Genomic DNA, 18070 nt, shown 5'->3' on the forward strand with positions numbered 1-18070 from the left:
TATTCAATTCTTCGGTATATAACAATGGTAGATTATACTATAATTATCTTTTACATTATCACTACATTTTTTTAGACTAAGTTTATCTAGTAATATATACATAAAAATATTTTTTATGCGTATTCACATGGACATAAAGAGTTGAACTAATTTTTGAAAATTTCTTTTATGCGTATTCATATGGACATAATAAATAATTAAAACAATTGTATTTTACTCTCATAATATATAATTCATTCTGCATGTACTTATTTCAATCAATGGCTGATTAGTACAACAATTTGCAATATTTAGTAAACCATAGTTAATACTTTCAAACATCAAATTCAATTTATTTATTTACACATAAAATTGTGATCTAATTGTTATTTTCAGATAGATTTATCTGTACCATTAATTAAATGAATTCTCTTTATAGTCAATTTCTTTATATAAATCCTTACAATTTTACCTTTTTTAAATTTTGTTATTATTTTTTTAAACTCAGTTAACTACCTCACAATAATAAAAGCTTATAATAAGTTGTAAGAACAATTTATCTATCTATATTAATAAAAACTAATTATTTTTTTACATACAAATCTTTATTATTTTATCTTTTAAGTTTTATAAATATTTTTTTAGAACAAATATAACTATTCAAAATAAAAAAGAACTATCCATAATATTTTTATAAACATCACTTTTTATAATTTTAATAATATTTTTGTATTATCATGAGAAAAAAATTATGGTTACATGATCTTTAACAAAACATTGAATAAATATGTTAAATTTGAAGTTGAATTAGGCTAAAATAATCTAATAAATAGTATTTGAAAGAAGAAAACAAGAAGTTGAAAAAGAAAACTGCAGAGGTGTCCCTAATACACTCTTGGCAAGCATTCGCGGTTCATTCATTTCAGAGTTGAGCCTTCTCACAGTTGGGTTCTCTCTGCTCTCTTCTTTCGCAAGGTTTCTTTCTTTCTAACTGTGACTGTAACTACAACTTTTTTGCACATAACCTGTTTGATAATTTGTCATTAGTTTTTACTTCACTTGAACCCTTCATATTCATTCATCAACTTATTGTAACTGTTATCTATTCAGACAGAAGGGTTGTTCCATCATGACGACTCGAATTGCACCTGGTGTGGGGGCCAATTTGCTCGGCCAGCATGCTGCTGAGAGGAATCAAGATGCCACTGCTTATGTCGGCAATCTCGACCCTCAGGTAACTAACCTTCCCCTTTTGCACTTTCTTCACTCACTTAACCAATTATCACTTCTTCTAGGGTTTATACCTTTTCTCCTTGTGCTCCAGATAAGTGAGGAGTTATTGTGGGAGTTGTTCGTTCAGGCGGGTCCAGTGGGTATGTTCTATTGTTATTGTTTCATCACCAGATATACATGATTTGATTTCTTCATTTTCTTGGTTTTAGGTTTAAAGGTGTTCACTTTTCTTTGTTTTTTTTTAGTTAATGTCTATGTCCCGAAGGACAGAGTGACCAACCAACATCAGGGTTATGGGTTTGTTGAATTCCGGAGTGAAGAAGATGCTGACTATGTAAGTGCTATATCATTTGGAATTCGCTTCTCCAAAATGGAGTAGCTTCTGTTTGCTAATTTTTGGCTATTTGCTACCGCTTTTCTTCTATTGCAGGCCATTAAGGTTCTTAACATGATCAAGCTTTATGGGAAACCGATCCGTGTGAATAAGGTATTTGCTTGAGAAGCTTGTACTGTCACTTTTGCTCTCATTTGTTTGTGTGGTATATTATAAGCATGAGAATGTTAATATAGGAATACTTGTATGAACTCTCTTATTTGTTTGTTCACTTTTGAATTGAAGTTGTATTTTATTCCATACTAATATGTGTGGCATTTGTGGTCGAAATTATTAATGAAATGGAGCCGTCATTAATTGATTCATGATTGCTATGAGTTTCCTTGACTACTACTTCTGGAGGGATGTTAATTCTCTTGTTTCTAAAGACTATAGGCTTATAGCCTTGAAATGGACACTCTTTTAAAGTCTTTTTTCTTGAACTGCTCATACTTGTTCCACCCAGGGGATGGGAGAATGACATGTGTGCTAAGTACCGTTTTAAGTAAAATTTAGTTATTTATCTTTTATTTTACCAACCCATATTTTATGCATTCCTAGATATCATTCTTATGGTTGAATCTCTTATTTTTTATGTACTGTTTAATACTTTGTTGTTTTATTCTGTTCAAGTTCTGCTATATTTCTGTCCTGTATCAACACTGATGTCATGTCACTTGACTAAAGAAATATTTAGTTTACGTGCTACTTGATTGATTTGCAATTTTTTTGGTTCCAGGCATCCCAAGATAAAAAGAGCTTGGATGTTGGTGCAAACCTTTTCATTGGCAATCTTGATCCTGTAAGTCACCCAATTATGCAAGTGTTAAACATGCTCATGCAATTATGCACTTAGTTCAAGACTTAAATTGAATGTTCCTAATGTTGCTGCAGGATGTAGATGAGAAGCTCTTGTACGATACTTTCAGTGCATTTGGAGTTATTGTTACTAATCCGAAGGTTTGACTCTTTGAATATCTTTATTTATATCTAATTCCATAATGTCCAGCTAGTAGTAGTTGCTAATACTTTTCACGCTCTGCTGTTTTCTTATTTCTCATTGTTGGCATTTACCATTTTGTATGTTTTAAAATGTTTAGTATCAAGCCAATGACAATTAAAAATACCCATCTGTTTATAGTCTTTTGCTCTTTAAACACTTCTGCATTTCCACATTTGTTGGCAGTATATGCCAAGATTGTTTGTGGTATGACCAAATAAATTTGCTGTCCCAGTGTATCCTCAAAGGGCATAGTTTTATAATTTTTGTTCCCCTATGCTCATTGGACCATGGTAGTCAGAATTCTGTGAAACATACATTTTGTATCCTAATTTAAAATGATTTCTGAAGAAATCAACTCAAAATGTTGCACGAAGATTCATTTTTGACCTTCGGCTTGAATTGTGTTAATAACTTCTCTTTTGGATGAAGAACACCCAATTGAGCTGCATTATGCAATTCTTTCTCAACAACTCTTTATCTGATAACTGTCCCATTTTTGTGTGCATATGTGTAATTGGATGTGGTTTATTCTCATATTTCAAATCATGTACTGCGAAGCAAATTATACTCCTCTTGCTGTCTCATCTCAACCCTCAATACTTGAAGGGATTTGATTTACTCAAAATTATGTATATGATCTTATATATGAGGCTTTTATGCTGCAGATCATGAGAGATCCCGAGACTGGAAATTCCCGTGGTTTTGGCTTCATCAGCTATGATTCATTTGAGGCATCTGATTCTGCCATTGAGGTATGTTTCAATCTACTTTTTTAATCAATTGTATGAATATAGCAAGGCCAACCTTTCGTTCTTTTTTTATACTTACTAGCACATGTGGATCATTAATTCAAACTAACCAAAATATATAACACTCAAGTGCTAATAAAAAATATGGATAAGGGGTTGTCAACATTTATCAACTTAGACTCACTGACCAACTTGTTCTAACCGGAAGGTACTCAAAGCCCATAAGTATGTGGTTCTGTATTTGTTCCTTGTATTTTGTATAGAGAAAAAAATGTTGGGAGGGTTTCCTTCTCTAGTGCTTGACTGTACCTAGAGAGATTTGTCGCTTTTATCTCATGGGAGGTACTACAGGAGCCAGAAATACCTAAAAAGAAATATTTACAATTGTTTTTACTTTTCATACCCTAAACAAATGGAAACAAAAAGATAGCAATGTACATACTGAATCCATTAAAATTCAAGGTTCTTATCGTTGTATCTGACTTCCGTATCAATGCTTAATGATTTGTTGGCATCATTGCATCCATGCTAGCTTTCTAATATATCCTGTCTTCTCTAACTCAAACTGATCAAAATAAAAAAAAATGTAGTTTCCACCTGCAGAAGAGGGAATAACATTGGGAAAAGCAACAGACTTTTTTTTCAGCATCTTGAGACTGAAACAGGGAACAATCACAACACACTAGGAAGAATTCAGTGAAACTAGAAGTTGGATAATTTTGTTTTAACATTTGTATTACACAGTATGTTCTTTTTTACTTTCTGGTGTAACATGGGGGGGCAAAACACAAAGTAACAGAATGCTACACAAACCTAAGCCAGAAACCCCCATTCATCATTTTTGGTGATGTGGTAGTTCTTCCTGAAATATAAATTCGGGAGATCTTCTGATCTGTCTCGGACAGGATTGCCATGACCACAAGCATGAAAGCTTTTTTGTATCCCACTATGCGAAGCTTATAGGGCCTTCTGTTTTTTGTCAAAGAAGACCGCAAGTATTGATATTCAAACGCTGTAATGCCCCTTCAATCACTGTGCTTTACAAGTAGTTTTGCTCTCCAGCAGTTTTCGTGCCCTTTCATAATTTTTTTTCTCTCCAATTATCATCATGTGCTCTAAGCATGTTTGCTCTTTGGCGGCTGCTGTGCCCTCTAACCAATTTTGCTAATAGCAACTGCTGCATTCTCAAGTAGTTTTTACTATCCAGTTGATGTCGAACAATTCTTTTGCTCTTCAGAAGCTGCTACGTTCTTGATCTCTAATGCAACCAAATGGATGTGTGAAACTGTCTGTATTTAGTTTGTCAAGGGGTCTTATGTTGATAACTTGTAACTAGCTTGACTTATGCAATACGTATGCTACAGTTGGAGGGGAAGTGTTAAAAGTATGATTTGGAAAGACAAAGCATATCGAACATTGTGCATATGACCTTTATGCTCCAGCATTAAACGAGTGTTAGAATCTTGTAGATATGCTATAGATATATAGTAACTGTTTATATTTGGATCACTTAAATTGATTCTATATTTGTTATTAGCCTAAAATAGAGTAATTGAATATTCTGTAATTATGTTTTCTTCTCTATAAATTGAGTAGTCTGTTGTGGTTCCTATATAAATTGAGTAGCTTAGTTGTGGTCTAAAACACACGGAATTTATCATGTCTTCTCATATTTTTTATTTCAACAGTATAAAAAAGTATTAAAATTGTTCAATTTCAATTTTGTTGTTCGGTATCCGAAACACGTAACAATAGAATATAAAAATTACTGCAAGCATTTTCACACCACTGATATTGAATATTTGTCTATTTCATAGGCGATGAATGGACAATATCTTTGCAATCGTCAAATTACAGTGTCATATGCTTATAAGAAAGATACTAAGGGTGAACGGCACGGTACCCCCGCAGGTAAGGCCCTTTCATGCTACTACTTCTATCTTTCTTTTGGATTCATTCATGACTATTGTTCCTTCTTGTACTATCTGCTAAGATTTCTTCTGTGGTGCAGAAAGAGTTTTGGCTGCAAGTAATCCAACTGCACAGAAGAGCAGGCCTCATACTTTATTTGCCAGTGGACCTCCAACACTTCCCAGTGTTCCTCAGGCTAATGGGGTTGCTCCACTGCCACCCCGTCCCTTCGCTAATGGGGTCGCTCCGGGTTCCATTCCTGCCCTTCGTCCACCACCCCCTCAAGCTGCTGCATTCCAGCCTATGCCAATGCCTGGACAACCAACATGGCATCAGCAACAGCCCGGTCAAACAATGTTACCTCCTTCAATGCCTCCTCCACCTCAAATTCAGCACTTCAGGCCACCACACCCTGGTATGCAGCAGATGCCACCACCTCCACAAGCTCCTCCCAGACCTCTTCCACCACCATCAATAATGGGAAGTCAGCCACCACCTGTTTGGCGTCCACCACCACCACCTCAGCATCAGGGTGGTCGACCTATGCTATACCCTCAGTCTATGCCCCCACCACCGCCTCCCCAGTAACCTGCTATGCCACCACCTTTTGAATTGAAGGAATGCAAATCATATGGAGTGATGTTCTTGACCCCCAATATCTGGAATTTTGGCCATTTATTGTTAGTTAGTTGTATTGTTGCGTTATATTTCTGAAATACTGTAGATTGTAATATGAATTCCCTGACACCCAACAATCTTACAATTAATCGTGTCCAGAAAAGAGAGACATTTGAGTTTTGGCATGATTGCATGATCACATAATTTCACCGTGTTTTCTTTGGCTTCAGTCTCAATGTTGTTTCCTGTAAGATTATTGATGTGATGAGGACGAAGCAACCAAATGACTCTAATGTTTGGAAAACATTAAATGAACAGTCATGTGTAAAAGTTTGGTAATGTAGTAAGCGTACATGGATAGTGTTGAAAAAAGAGGAACTTGTCACTGTTTTTATGAACAGTTATTTTTCAAATCTTTTAAAAATGTATTGTCTTGCTATTGTTATTTTTTATACAAGGCGTTGCAATCCTTCTTCCGTACAGCTTACTGAGTCTTAACAAAAGTTTTTTTTTTTCAAAGTATATACTTCTTTAGATTATTATATTAAATTAGTATATTACATATATTTTCTAAAATTGTGCTGTTTTGTTTCTTTAGAACAAATGATACAACTTTTTTCTCAACAGTTTAATTTTTAAAGCGTGATTCTTTCTTCATCAGAACCACGATTTCAAAACAATCCTTTGTGCTTTTGAATCATTTTCTTAGTTTGGATAAAGATGTTATCTTTTTCATCCAATAATTTATGGGACTTCATTTGTTCCAATTCTGTTTTTGAATAGTTTTTTTGGTAATTTATATGCTTTTTTGTTTACAGAGTGTTCAACGTTTGATCCTTTCATATATTCCCTTCTCTCATGCAACAATTGGTTAAAGGACAGTATCTAAGGTGAGTGGATTCGTTAATCAACAATTCTTGTTGGGAATCAAATTCCAATGCCTTTTTGTTTTTGCGATTAGCATATTTTTTTCTCTTAATTCTTCCTTTTATCTTTTTCTTTTAGTAAAAGTATATTTAAAAGATTTTGGGACTTGCATTTTCTTATTAAACAAAAAAGAAAAGAATCGTAAAGTGTTGATGTTAAGTCCTTCGTGTGAAAAAGTTTTGCCAAGAAACAAATTCTAAGTCTTGAAATTAAGTTACTATTGTTTTGCTTTGAGAATGTGACTAAAAGAACAAGAGTTTATGATTATACATATACCAAGAATATAGATTGAGCTCGCGAAGTATCAATCTGAAGTATGCAAGCTCCAACAATAAAATTTGCTGATCAGAATCAACTTATTACAAGAAAATACTATTACAGACATAATAGACTAAACAGGGTTTAGAAGATGAAAAATGTAGTAGGATTATAAATTTGGTGTGGTCAGAAGATGGATTTGGTCAAAGAGTAGCAAGATCAGAAGTTGCACCTAATAAGGTAAGAAGATGCAAAGTAAACAATAAACGAGATAAAGATATTTGCATTGTTCAAAAGCTAAAAAAGGGTAACATCAGAAGCAACAAGCTCATAACTAAACTAGTATGTGATTAGAGGCAAAAACTTAACTGGACCATTAAGCATTGATGCAAACAGAGCAACCCAAAGATCAGAACACAAGTATTGCAATATTCAAAAGCAACCAAGCATAATGTAGAAAGTAATCTTCAAAAGCAACATTTTTGAAAAATTTTCATAACTCAAAAGAGAATATGGTGTTAGAAATCCAAAACACATCAAACATCAAGAATTCAAGTTCAAATGGAAAACGATAATTTTGAAAAAGCATGTAGCAGAAGAGACAAACTAACACTCAAGAATAAAATATGACAAGGGATATTACATACAACTTTTCTTTCAATTCCAAGAACTCATTGCAAGAGATTGTAGAAGTTTGAACACAAAGAGAGAAAAATATGTTTCTAAACTCAAGTCTTCCATTGCTAAACACTCTAGTTTATATGTCTACCAGTTGTGATATCCCAAAGGGTGTCTATAATATAACAAGTCTCTGTAATCCACTCATGAAGTGATGATTAGAGAGAGTAGCAAACAAGTTTATCCCATGGTAGATCAATGAGGTGGGCTAGTGCTTCTGCAGAAGCTTTGAACCCATGAAAATGAGTTGAAAAAGAATACTACTTTGCAAATCATACGAATCAGGGATGGTAAAAGAATCCAAACCAAGGAATATCTATGAATAAAATCCATAAAAATTGCAATACCTTTCAGTGTGAACATTGAGTAGAAACAAAGGGCAATTAGCTCACATCACAGAAGCAAAATTTTCTGATATGATGATAACAGATAGCATCTAATGAATCATTATTATCTGATAAAACCAGGAACAAGATTTGATGGAAAGCAGAGAAAAAAAGAAAGAAGGAGTCAGTGAGGAAGAGGCTGAAGGATGTCTCTGATGAAGTTGATGAAGGAACAGAGGCCACCCAAGAAGTTATGATCAATCACACCATTGCCAGAAACCACATGAGCAAAGTCAACGAGTTTGACCAGAGGCTTGGTCTTCCCCTTCTCCTTCTCATACACCACCAGAACCGAACATGAATAGAAATGGTACAGAGTCTGCACCTCAAACCACGCCTTCAGCTCCACCAACCGCTCCAAGACGGCGCCCAAAACCTCCGCCGCAAAGTCGCAATCGGAACGGTCAGAGTCGGCGGCGGAGGAGACGAATTTTCGGAGGATCAGGGAGACCCCCTCGGCGGAGAGGCTCTGGAGGAAGGTTCTAGAAGGTTCCCAGGAGGAGACGGAGTCCTTGACGCCGGTGAGTCGGAATCCGAGGGGGACGGTGGAGCTGTCTCTGTCTTTCTTCATGCATTTCGCGATGTAGTCTTCGGAGTGAGCGAGGTGCCATGTTCGGGACCCGATCTTCACGTCCATGACGGAGGGGTTGGTGTAGGGAGCCACCACGTCCTGGAGGATGAGGTGGGTGTGGGGCCCGGAGCCGTCGGAGGCGGGGACGACGGCGGTGCCGTGGAACGCCGGGAAGAAGGAGCTGATAGAGGGCGGCACGGCGAGGGAGGTGTAGAAGGAGAGCTCGGTGGAGCCTCTGTCGTTGTTCTGCAGTGGCTTGTAGAACTTTCCAGAATCATCCACCAGCGGACCCAGAACGCCGTTCTTCGCCATGTGACCCGCCACCTGGTGCTGCGGCACTTTCAGCATTTTCACGATTCTGGGTCTGAACGGAGAAGAAGGTGTGTGAGGAAGAAGACGCACCCCACAATACACAATACAAAAAAATCAAATCTTTTTGATTCAAAGATGTAACAAACTGCACCCTTATATATAATACTTCACTTCTTGAGCTTTACTTCATCTAATAATATAATCAAATCTTTTGGGTTCACCAAAAGTTTTGATTTTTGTTTGTTTTGCAAAGGACAACAGTGTTAACTGACAGAACCCAAAGAACAACAGTGTCAGTATTCGACTTGGTTTCATTAACTCTGCAAAAAAAAAACAAACTTTCATGTCATGTTACATTGGTGATGAGATCAAAGGAGGGAAAAATAGAAAAAAAAACATCTTTCCCAAAAAAAAAATAATTTTTCCTGTAATTAGCAGTAGAATTACAAGTGTTGTGCAGTAAAAAGAAAAGGGAATCCCTAACCAGTGTTGGAATAAGTTTGTCAAATCAACTTATTGGTATCATTATCATCAAAAACATGAAAAACCAGATTATTTTTATATCAAAATTTTCCATAATACAGCAGAAGGGAATTATCTTTTTCCTATAATTGAATATAAATATAAATATTGATAAAATATTCACTATCATTATACAAAAATTACAATCTATATTGTCTGTTAATACTTAAGATTACAAACTTTACATATGAATTATAAATATTTATAAATTTTGTATAGTTATATTATTAATATATTTTTATATTATGTAAAATAAACATATTAAAATAATTAATGAAACACTAATTTAATATTTTATTAAGATGTGCTTTATATTATAGGAATAAATAATTAAAAAAAAACTAAAATAACAAATAAAATAAAATAATTAATTCATTAATATATTATAATAAAATAAATGTTTTAAAAATATTAAAGTAATAATTATAATAAAGTTATATGCTTTGACTTTTAATATTTTGTAAGTTAATTAATTTTAATATATTTGTTTTTGAAATATAACTTTTTCATTTATTAAATTTTATAATAATTTTTTGTTTTAATTTAAAAGTTTATTTTAATTCTAAATATATATTTTTACAATATTTTGTATATCAAATCTTTTAAATAAAATTATTTTACAAATGTTCTTTTTAAAATATATTCATATAGAAAAAAAATTCTACCATAATAGTTAAATCAAATTACACACTTTTCATTCACTCTTTCACTTATTTTTTCTTCAATTAAAACAATGTTATTTTTCAACATGATTCTCCTTTTTCGACTCTCTTAGTTCAACCTTGAATCCAAACACTAACAGAACACAACATGAACTATATAGCATTTACAAAACCATAGTTCCTCTCTTCAGGGGAGTCAAACTGGACTTGGTGTTTATTTTTAGACCTATGATATAGGATTTAAGCAAGTTAAGGGAGAAAGAGAGAAGAGATATAGGTGTTTGATTAACACTAAGAGATAAAAAAAGGAATTTGACTTCAGATTCCACAGATTTATTGCAGAGTTCAATATTTTTCATACATTGTTTTACAACAGCAGTTCATATATATGTATATAAGTAGGAACTGGCAGTTACATATGCAGACAAAACAACAGGCAAAACAGTATTTTCATATGAACCAACATAAAATTGGGGCATCCTTAGGGTAGCAACACAACAGATCCTGTGGTCTTCCTATTCTCCAGGTCTTCATGTGCTCTTGCTGCCTCAGACAAGGGATAAGTCTCAGTAATCCGCACCTTTAAGACACCAGAAGCAACCTTGGCAAACAACTCTCCTGCAGCCTCCAAGAGCTCATCACGAGTGACATTGTAATGCTTTAAGGTGGGTCTTGTCAGGAACAAGGACTTTGTAGCCAGGGAAGATAATGGAACTGGATCAGGTGTACCTGATGATTGTCCAAAACTTACCATGTAACCTCGAAGCTTCAAGCAAGCCAAAGATCCCTGTACAAATCACAGAGTATGCTTAGTTAAGGCCTTTGCTGACAATATGCCTAAAATTGTGAAATTATAGAATACAAACATTAATGAAACAGATGAAGGAAACCAAAGTTCAACTTTTCAAAAATGAAACCACGGAAATGTCAGTGTGGTCATAATCAAAGGAGAAAGCTACTGAGTATGGTATATATTGTATTAATCAGACAGACAGTAATCTCAGACCTTCAGGGCTCTATTCTCCTAAAAACTTGTGGCCTATCAACTTTTGCCCTGAGTTTGCTGTTTTTGACTAATAATATTGATATGCAGGAATATTCACTTTGGTATCATCACATTTCTCACAAACTCAATTGAGAAAACAAATGCTAACTGGATGTAGCACTATACATTCATTTCTAAATAAGGAAAGTATTTAGTTATGAGTTCTGAGTTCTTTAACTGGGTGTAGGAATTCACTTAAAGATTTAAAACAACAATAAATGCAGTGTTTATCATCTAGGATCAATTGGTGTTTGTTGATGTTTTAGTTTTCTAAGTGCTGATCAACATAGGATCAACTGAATCATAAATCTGTGTGCATTCTTTAGGACACTTGATTATGGTAACAGAAAGAAAACTTCAAGAATCATAATATAAGCAAAAAACTACTTATGGATACCACCACGAACGACACAACAATGTTATTATTATTTTCACTCGAGTACCCAACCATTCGATTTTGAAATTCTATTTAGGCATAATACAGAATATGACAGGTATACCTCAAATGTATCTTTTCCCACCGAATCATAGACTACTTCAACTCCATTGCCTGATGTAATTTCGTTGACACGTGCAACAAAATCTTCTTCTGTGTAGATTATTACATGATGACATCCATCCTCCTTGGCCTGAGCTGCCTTAAGTTTATTAGATACAGTTCCAATAACGGTTGCACCAAGAGCATTTGCCCATTGGCACAATAAGGATCCTACTCCACCAGCTGCTGCATGTACAAGAATTGTATGACCAGGTTCAACCTGCAAAATGATAGATATCTTAGTCAAAATTAAATCTCTCTGATTTGATTTATCCCTTTCTACTTACCTTCCTTTTTTACATTTATTATGTAATCGACAGCCTTGACTATTTATGTAAATCTTCTATTCCTGAATAATACACACAGGAATTATTCTTCCTCTCCTATTGTTTTCTCTCTCCAGTAGACCCTAAAATCACAGATCCAATTGGAAGAACAGGATTCTAGTATGGTTTTCATAAGCCATTGGGCTCTCTTAACTAGAACAAATAGGCTCTTCCATGTGGTTCTCTCAAGGTTCTTACCAGTGAGTCACTAGAGGGGCATATATCTTCTTTTATAACAGAAGTAACCAAGCATGACACACTTCAAGAGAAAGGGGGAGTAGCTTGGAAACTAAGGCTGAATATCCTACACAAAGCATTTGCAAAAAAAATTAGGAAAAGGTAACAGATTGAGATGGAAAGATAATATAGTAGAAGACATTCCAATAATCAAGAAAGAAGCATGAGAGATAATGTCAACCTATAACTGTTTGAAGACATACATATGAAATAATAGGACTAAATAACTAAAGTCTATAACTGAAGTGAGCAGATGGTGAATCAATCTCCCATAGTGCACGTGAGGATATTTCTTTTTCTAAGATAATACACTAATGAATGTTGGTAAAAACAATAAGAGATCCTTCAACAAGCATAGAAATACACACACACCTTGAAACATTGCTGAAGCAAGTAACGAGTTGTCAAGCCCTTGGCCATGATGGATGCCCCAATTATGGGGTCAATTGAGGGAGGGAGGGGAACTAGATTACTTGCAGGAAGAATGTGCTCTTCAGCATATGAGCCCAGAGGTGGACTCGAATAAGCTACAGTTTCTCCAACTTTTATACCAGTGACTCCAACACCCACAGCAGTGACCACCCCAACACCCTCCACACCTACCATACCACATTATTTTAAAGAGAAAAGCTTCATATTCTATTTTTTTTCTAGGCTTAATTGCCCTTATTGTCATCCAGGTATCGTAATTGTGTGATTTTAGTCATTCAGGTTCTAATTGTACCAATTGGGTCATTCAAGTATCACAATTGAAGAGATTAAAATTACTCAATTGCAACATACAATACACTAAATTCACAAATTTGTGATGAAAAACTTAGAGACCCAAATGACAACTGATGGAACAATAACAATATTTGGAGAGTAAAAGCACAACTAAGACTTTCTATTTTCAACCAATACAACTATAAATGTTAATAAAAGCTTGGTAGCAGTAAAAAAGAAACCTGGAGTGTAGGGTAAGGAAGGGACTTTATAAACTCCTGTGCGAAAATAGACATCAATGAAATTAACACCAACAGCTTTGTTCTTCACACGAACCTCACCTTCTTTTGGGTCTCCGATTTCCACATCTTCCCACTTCAGAACCTGTCATGTCACTCTTCAATTCTACAATTCAGTGTTGGATGACTATGAGAGTGAGAGTGAAAGAGAAATGAAGAAAGAGACCTGAGGGCCACCCAGTTGGTGAACTCTGATAGCTTTCACCATGTTTATAGTTGCCGATGATGTCGAAGCTTAGGTTGGTTGTAACTCTGCTTAAAGGTAAAGAAAATTTACAGAAGAATTGCACTGTATTGTATTAGTACTCTAATGCTTTGCTTTGGAACACCATCCACAATGATTAACGTAAGAAAAACAACTTCATGTTTTAGGAAATTTGGTACCCAGATGAATGAGACAGACTCCACAATCGTTGGTTCTATAGTCAAACAAGAATTGAATCCTAAGTTTTAATTTTTTTCTGAAATTTTCATGATTTATTTTTGTTCAGCTTTGGGTCTTTTGAGGTTGTTTATAGTTAATCTTTTTCCTTTATGTAAAAACAATAAGCTTTGGTTTAAACGTCTGCAATTTTTTTTTTATATGATTTTAGTCTTTTTAGCAAAAGTTAAGTGAATATTTTAATCATGTTTAGGTGCCCTTTTACATAATATTTTCAGGTGACACCTTTGAACATGGAAAATACCATTTTTTTTTTGGTTAAAAAAGTAAAAGTTCCACCCTTTTATTTGTTGATTGAATGTTCTCACATTGATTTTGTTAAAAAGTAAAAGGTCAAATTATAACTTTGACATAAATTATAATTAGTTTATTTTGATCCAATTAAACTTTAACTTAATATATCCGTTTAAAATATACTTTAGAAACAATTTAATTAATTACAATAAATATCAGATTAAATTTATGGATATTTTAAAATAAAATAACTAAAATCATGAAAAAAAGAATAAAAAGACCAAAATCATAGATAAGGAATTAAAAAGCACCAAAGTCAAATCTAGCCAAACACTTGCATTTAGCTTTGTTACTGATTTTGTCCATTGCACTTGGATTATAAATGGGGAGAAAACACTATATAGCCAAAATGGTTAAGTTCAAAGCAAGATAACACGAGAGAAGAACACTATATAGCCAAAATAATGTCATCAAAGAAATCACTATTATTTAAGTACACCCACTTGTGTTGAATAACACACATTAGCATGGGATTCATAATCTTTATTTCTTTTCAAGATGAATCACACAAGGATTTGGTGTCTAACACCCCTACACACAACAGAACTTAAGAGTCTCATGGTATCAACACAACACAACACAACTTAAGAGTCTCATGGTATTAACACAACACAACTTAAGAGTCTCATGGTATCAACACAACACAACACAACTTAAGAGTCTCATGGTATCAACACAACAGATCCTGAAGTCTTCCTATCCTCCAAGTCTTGGTGTGCTTTTGCAGCCTCAGACAATGGGTAAGTATGATTAACACGAACCTTCAAGACACCAGAAGCAACATTAGCAAACAACTCTCCTGCAGCCTCCAATAACTCATCCCGAGTGACAACATATTGCAGTAGGGTGGGCCTTGTCAAGAACAGGGATTTTGCAGCCAGAGCTGATAATGGAACTGGATCAGGTGAACCTGATGACTGTCCAAAACTTACCATGTAGCCCCTAAGCTTCAAGCATGCCAAAGATCCCTGCACAAATCACACACCTCAGCATATGCATACCTTGTTAAGGACTTCTCTGGTAGCACTCTTAAATTTTGATATGATAAAATGTAAAACCCTGAAACATAGTAAATCTATGTGCACTTCTACACCACAAATTTATCTCAAGTCCTTCAAGAGGCTGCAATTAAGATAGTTAAGCCCGTTTTCTAACAATAGTAATCCTTGGATTTCAGGCTCCAATCTAAATAGATTAAAATCCACAACTTATCAAATCTTGGATTTAACCATTAGTAATTAGCATAAACAACCAGTTCGGATAAACACAAATATCTCATTTCATTGGTATAATAGGCTTCCATTTAGTCTGTTATTAGAATTCTTTATGAATATGTATAGTCTATCTATGTATCATTTTTGTTAACATATAGGTTTTGGTCTAGTCTCTCCATTTTTTTTTTGTATTTTCTTTATTTTTTTTAATAATACTTTTTTTATGTGATGGGTGATGATTGTTGTTACTTAAAGTGTCAGCTTAGATAGCTTAATTGAGATACTGATGCCTAACATGAAAACTTTTATAAAGAAAAAAAAATGTGAAGGACATACTAGGGACTAAAATGCTATCTAATCATAATCATTTTATTTTTCCACTCAATCAATTTCCAAGTATCTAATCTTGAAATTTAATTTGGGTATACTATGGAATAGAGTAGGTACTACCTCAAAGGTATCCTTTCCTACAGAGTCATAGACTACTTCAACTCCATTGCCTGATGTAATTTCATTGACGCGAGCAACAAAATCCTCTTCTTTATAGAATATAACATGATCACACCCATCCTCCTTGGCTTGAGCTGCCTTCTCTTTAGTTGACACAGTTCCTATAACAGTTGCACCGAGAGCATGTGCCCACTGGCACAATAAGGATCCAACTCCACCAGCTGCTGCATGAACAAGAATTGTATGACCAGGCTCAACCTGTAAAGTGATATGTACATAAACTCTGTTAATGATTATTTTTCATGAAGGGAATGTGTGTATTGATAACTTTGCTAATTTAGAATTTATTCATAGAGAATCATTTCATTAGTATAATAGACTTCCATCTAATCTGTTCTTAGAATTCTTTATGAGTAGGTATAGTCTACCTATGCGTTGTTTTTGTTAACATAAGAATTTTGGTCTACTAATGAATGTAGATTAGCATAGTAACAAAACTAAAAGATAAAAGTAAAATAGCTTCAGCTACAAGGACAATAACATCATAGAAAATGACCTTAAAACAGCGCCGAAGCAGAAAGTGTGTTGTCATGCCTTTCAGCATGATGGATGCTGCAACAGGGGGGTCAATGGAAGAAGGAACAGGAACTACTTTATTAGCAGGAAGTATCTGTTCTTCTGCATATGAACCCATTGGTTGACCTGTATTAAGAATGAAGAAAATGTATTTAGGATTGATATCCCTTATGTAAAATACACACAAGTCTTTATTCATAGATGAGAATAATAACAGAATAATATAAACTATGGGCTAAGTCAGTCACATTCAACAACCTGCATAAGCTACAAGATCTCCAACCTGCCTACCAGTGAGTCCAGCACCCACAGCTGTCACAACCCCAACAGCTTCCATACCTGCCACATAAGAAGGGACAATCAATTCAATACATGATAACTTGGGATTTTGCGTCTCTACTTTCTTAACAGATTGTGTTTTTAGCAGTAAACACAAAAAGTAAAACAGCAAAATAATGGAAAAAGGATAATATTGACACCCACAATGCAACTTAGAGTTAAACACACACATATACATCTACAAACTAAACTCACATCACCACATTAAGGTTACTCATATTTTTGTGAAGGAGTAAATTGATTAATTTATGATTTATTCACAAAGAATCATTTTAATGGTATAATAGGCTTACATCTAGTCTGTTCTTAAAATTCTATACGAATAGGTATAGTCTACCTATGTATCATTAACATACGAGTTTTGGTCTAATCTCCTATATATATATTTTTTATTTTCTTTTTTTTAATAATACTTTTTTTTTATATGATGTTAGATGATTGTTGTTACTTAAGGTGTCAACCTAACTCAGAGGTAAAGTTGCATAGTGATGTCTAACATGAAAGTTTTATAAAAAAAAAACTCACATCACCACAAGAAAATAAATAAATTGTTGTTGTTTACTGAGAATGAAGATAGGGAAGGAACCTGGAGTGAAGGGAAAGGAGGGGGCTTTGTAAACTCCTTTGCGAAAGTAGACATCAATGAAATTGACTCCAATGGCTTTGTTCCTGATGCGAACCTCCCCTTCTTTGGGCTCTCCGATTTCCACGTCCTCCCACTTCAGAACCTGCGACGATGCGATTCACTCATCAATTCAATTAACATCACCCAGATGAGTCAAAAAAGAGAATTTATGTATAATATTTACCTGAGGGCCTCCCAGTTCGTGAACTCTGATTGCTTTCACCATGTCTGTTGTTGTTGATGATGAAAAAGAAGCTTTGATTATGAGTGAAGAAGAAGAAGAAGAAGAAGAAGAGAGTGCAGAAGGAGTGAACAAATGAAAGCGAAGTGGATTGTTAACTCCTAATAACCTTGAAAATGACATTTGATTTCAATTGTTTGATTGGTTTTTTTGTCTCAACAAGGAGAAAAAAGGTAGTGAGGGTTTGCCTGGACTAAGGTCACAATTAGTTTAACTAACTTTCTTCAAACAAAATAATCAATGGTTGTTTTTTTTTAATAATACTAAGATCATTTCATGAACTGAAATCAATTCTTATATGTCAGATTATAACTGAGAAGAAAAATAAAGATTTTTTTTTTGCTAAAATACATATTCTGGTGAAGAAATGAAACAATTGATACATCTTACTACTACTATTGTCCAAGTAACATTTTCTTCAATTTTTAGTGTATGTAATAATTTGTGTTATACGAAAATCATGCATTCTTTGAGTCATGTGAGTTGAGTGTATTTTATTGTTTAGCTTAATATAGTTCTTATGAGTTGGGTACTCCTAATTTCAATAAATTTAAATT

The 18070-nt window shown here is 34.3% G+C and overlaps 4 protein-coding genes across 8 annotated transcripts; 1 reads left to right on the top strand and 3 right to left on the bottom strand.

Annotated features, from left to right (window-relative positions):
- The first annotated feature begins 777 nt into the window (after nt 1-777).
- EMB2444 (RNA-binding (RRM/RBD/RNP motifs) family protein) lies at nt 778-6095 on the top strand. The gene is made up of 10 exons (XM_068621857.2): nt 778-954; nt 1090-1213; nt 1304-1352; nt 1458-1546; nt 1643-1699; nt 2325-2387; nt 2480-2545; nt 3254-3340; nt 5155-5248; nt 5349-6095. Exons 2-10 carry the CDS (start codon nt 1109-1111, stop codon nt 5834-5836), a joined length of 1098 nt encoding a protein of 365 aa, XP_068477958.1. The 5' UTR covers nt 778-954; nt 1090-1108; the 3' UTR covers nt 5837-6095.
- Nucleotides 5951-9398, bottom strand: LOC137818430 (inositol polyphosphate multikinase beta). 2 transcript variants are annotated; one of them, XM_090297107.1, is made up of 2 exons: nt 8248-9175; nt 5951-6021 (listed from the first exon to the last, which is right to left on the bottom strand). In XM_090297107.1, the coding sequence occupies exons 1-2, from the start codon at nt 9032-9034 to the stop codon at nt 5951-5953; spliced, it is 858 nt and encodes a 285-aa protein (XP_090153233.1). In that variant the 5' UTR covers nt 9035-9175. The 2 variants fall into 2 exon arrangements, with proteins under 2 accessions (XP_090153233.1, XP_068477971.1); XM_068621870.2 differs by lacking the exon at nt 5951-6021 and having other exon boundaries at nt 8043-9398.
- A 1083-nt stretch (nt 9399-10481) lies between these two features.
- Nucleotides 10482-13836, bottom strand: LOC137805695 (uncharacterized). 4 transcript variants are annotated; one of them, XM_068605654.2, is made up of 6 exons: nt 13717-13836; nt 13499-13584; nt 13276-13417; nt 12701-12927; nt 11728-11985; nt 10482-10969 (listed from the first exon to the last, which is right to left on the bottom strand). In XM_068605654.2, exons 2-6 carry the CDS (start codon nt 13538-13540, stop codon nt 10664-10666), a joined length of 975 nt encoding a protein of 324 aa, XP_068461755.1. In that variant the 5' UTR covers nt 13541-13584; nt 13717-13836; the 3' UTR covers nt 10482-10663. The 4 variants fall into 4 exon arrangements, with proteins under 4 accessions (XP_068461755.1, XP_090153311.1, XP_090153313.1 ...); XM_090297185.1 differs by lacking the exon at nt 12701-12927 and having other exon boundaries at nt 13499-13726; XM_090297187.1 differs by lacking the exons at nt 12701-12927; nt 13717-13836 and having other exon boundaries at nt 13276-13430; nt 13499-13637.
- A 634-nt stretch (nt 13837-14470) lies between these two features.
- On the bottom strand, nt 14471-17747 carry LOC137805791 (uncharacterized). Its single transcript, XM_068605739.2, has 6 exons — nt 17457-17747; nt 17234-17375; nt 16567-16647; nt 16289-16434; nt 15733-15990; nt 14471-15036 (listed from the first exon to the last, which is right to left on the bottom strand). The coding sequence occupies exons 1-6, from the start codon at nt 17634-17636 to the stop codon at nt 14731-14733; spliced, it is 1113 nt and encodes a 370-aa protein (XP_068461840.2). The 5' UTR covers nt 17637-17747; the 3' UTR covers nt 14471-14730.
- Nucleotides 17748-18070: the final 323 nt, after the last annotated feature.

The sequence above is a fragment of the Phaseolus vulgaris genome, chromosome 11 (genome assembly GCF_051622355.1).
Source record: "Phaseolus vulgaris cultivar YP4 chromosome 11, ASM5162235v1, whole genome shotgun sequence".
Lineage (NCBI taxonomy): Eukaryota > Viridiplantae > Streptophyta > Magnoliopsida > Fabales > Fabaceae > Phaseolus > Phaseolus vulgaris.

Excerpts from the sequence above, each read along its gene's own strand:
- LOC137805695 (XM_068605654.2), bottom strand. The coding sequence starts at position 13,540 with ATGGTGAAAGCTATCAGAGTTCACCAACTGGGTGGCCCTCAG. Across the intron at positions 13,418-13,498 it reads ACCAACTGGGTGGCCCTCAG|GTTCTGAAGTGGGAAGATGT; the intron begins GTCTCTTTCTTC and ends GTGACATGACAG. Across the intron at positions 12,928-13,275 it reads TTCCTTACCCTACACTCCAG|GTGTGGAGGGTGTTGGGGTG; the intron begins GTTTCTTTTTTA and ends GTGGTATGGTAG.
- LOC137818430 (XM_090297107.1), bottom strand. The coding sequence starts at position 9,034 with ATGCTGAAAGTGCCGCAGCACCAGGTGGCGGGTCACATGGCGAAGAAC. Across the intron at positions 6,022-8,247 it reads AGACATCCTTCAGCCTCTTC|ACACGATTAATTGTAAGATT; the intron begins CTCACTGACTCC and ends TCTCTTTTCTGG.
- LOC137805791 (XM_068605739.2), bottom strand. The coding sequence starts at position 17,636 with ATGTCATTTTCAAGGTTATTAGGAGTTAACAATCCACTTCGCTTTCAT. Across the intron at positions 16,648-17,233 it reads CTCCTTTCCCTTCACTCCAG|GTATGGAAGCTGTTGGGGTT; the intron begins GTTCCTTCCCTA and ends CTTATGTGGCAG. Across the intron at positions 16,435-16,566 it reads AGATCTTGTAGCTTATGCAG|GTCAACCAATGGGTTCATAT; the intron begins GTTGTTGAATGT and ends TTCTTAATACAG.
- EMB2444 (XM_068621857.2), top strand. The coding sequence starts at position 1,109 with ATGACGACTCGAATTGCACCTGGTGTGGGGGCCAATTTGCTCGGCCAG. Across the intron at positions 1,353-1,457 it reads CGTTCAGGCGGGTCCAGTGG|TTAATGTCTATGTCCCGAAG; the intron begins GTATGTTCTATT and ends GTTTTTTTTTAG. Across the intron at positions 2,546-3,253 it reads TTATTGTTACTAATCCGAAG|ATCATGAGAGATCCCGAGAC; the intron begins GTTTGACTCTTT and ends TTTATGCTGCAG.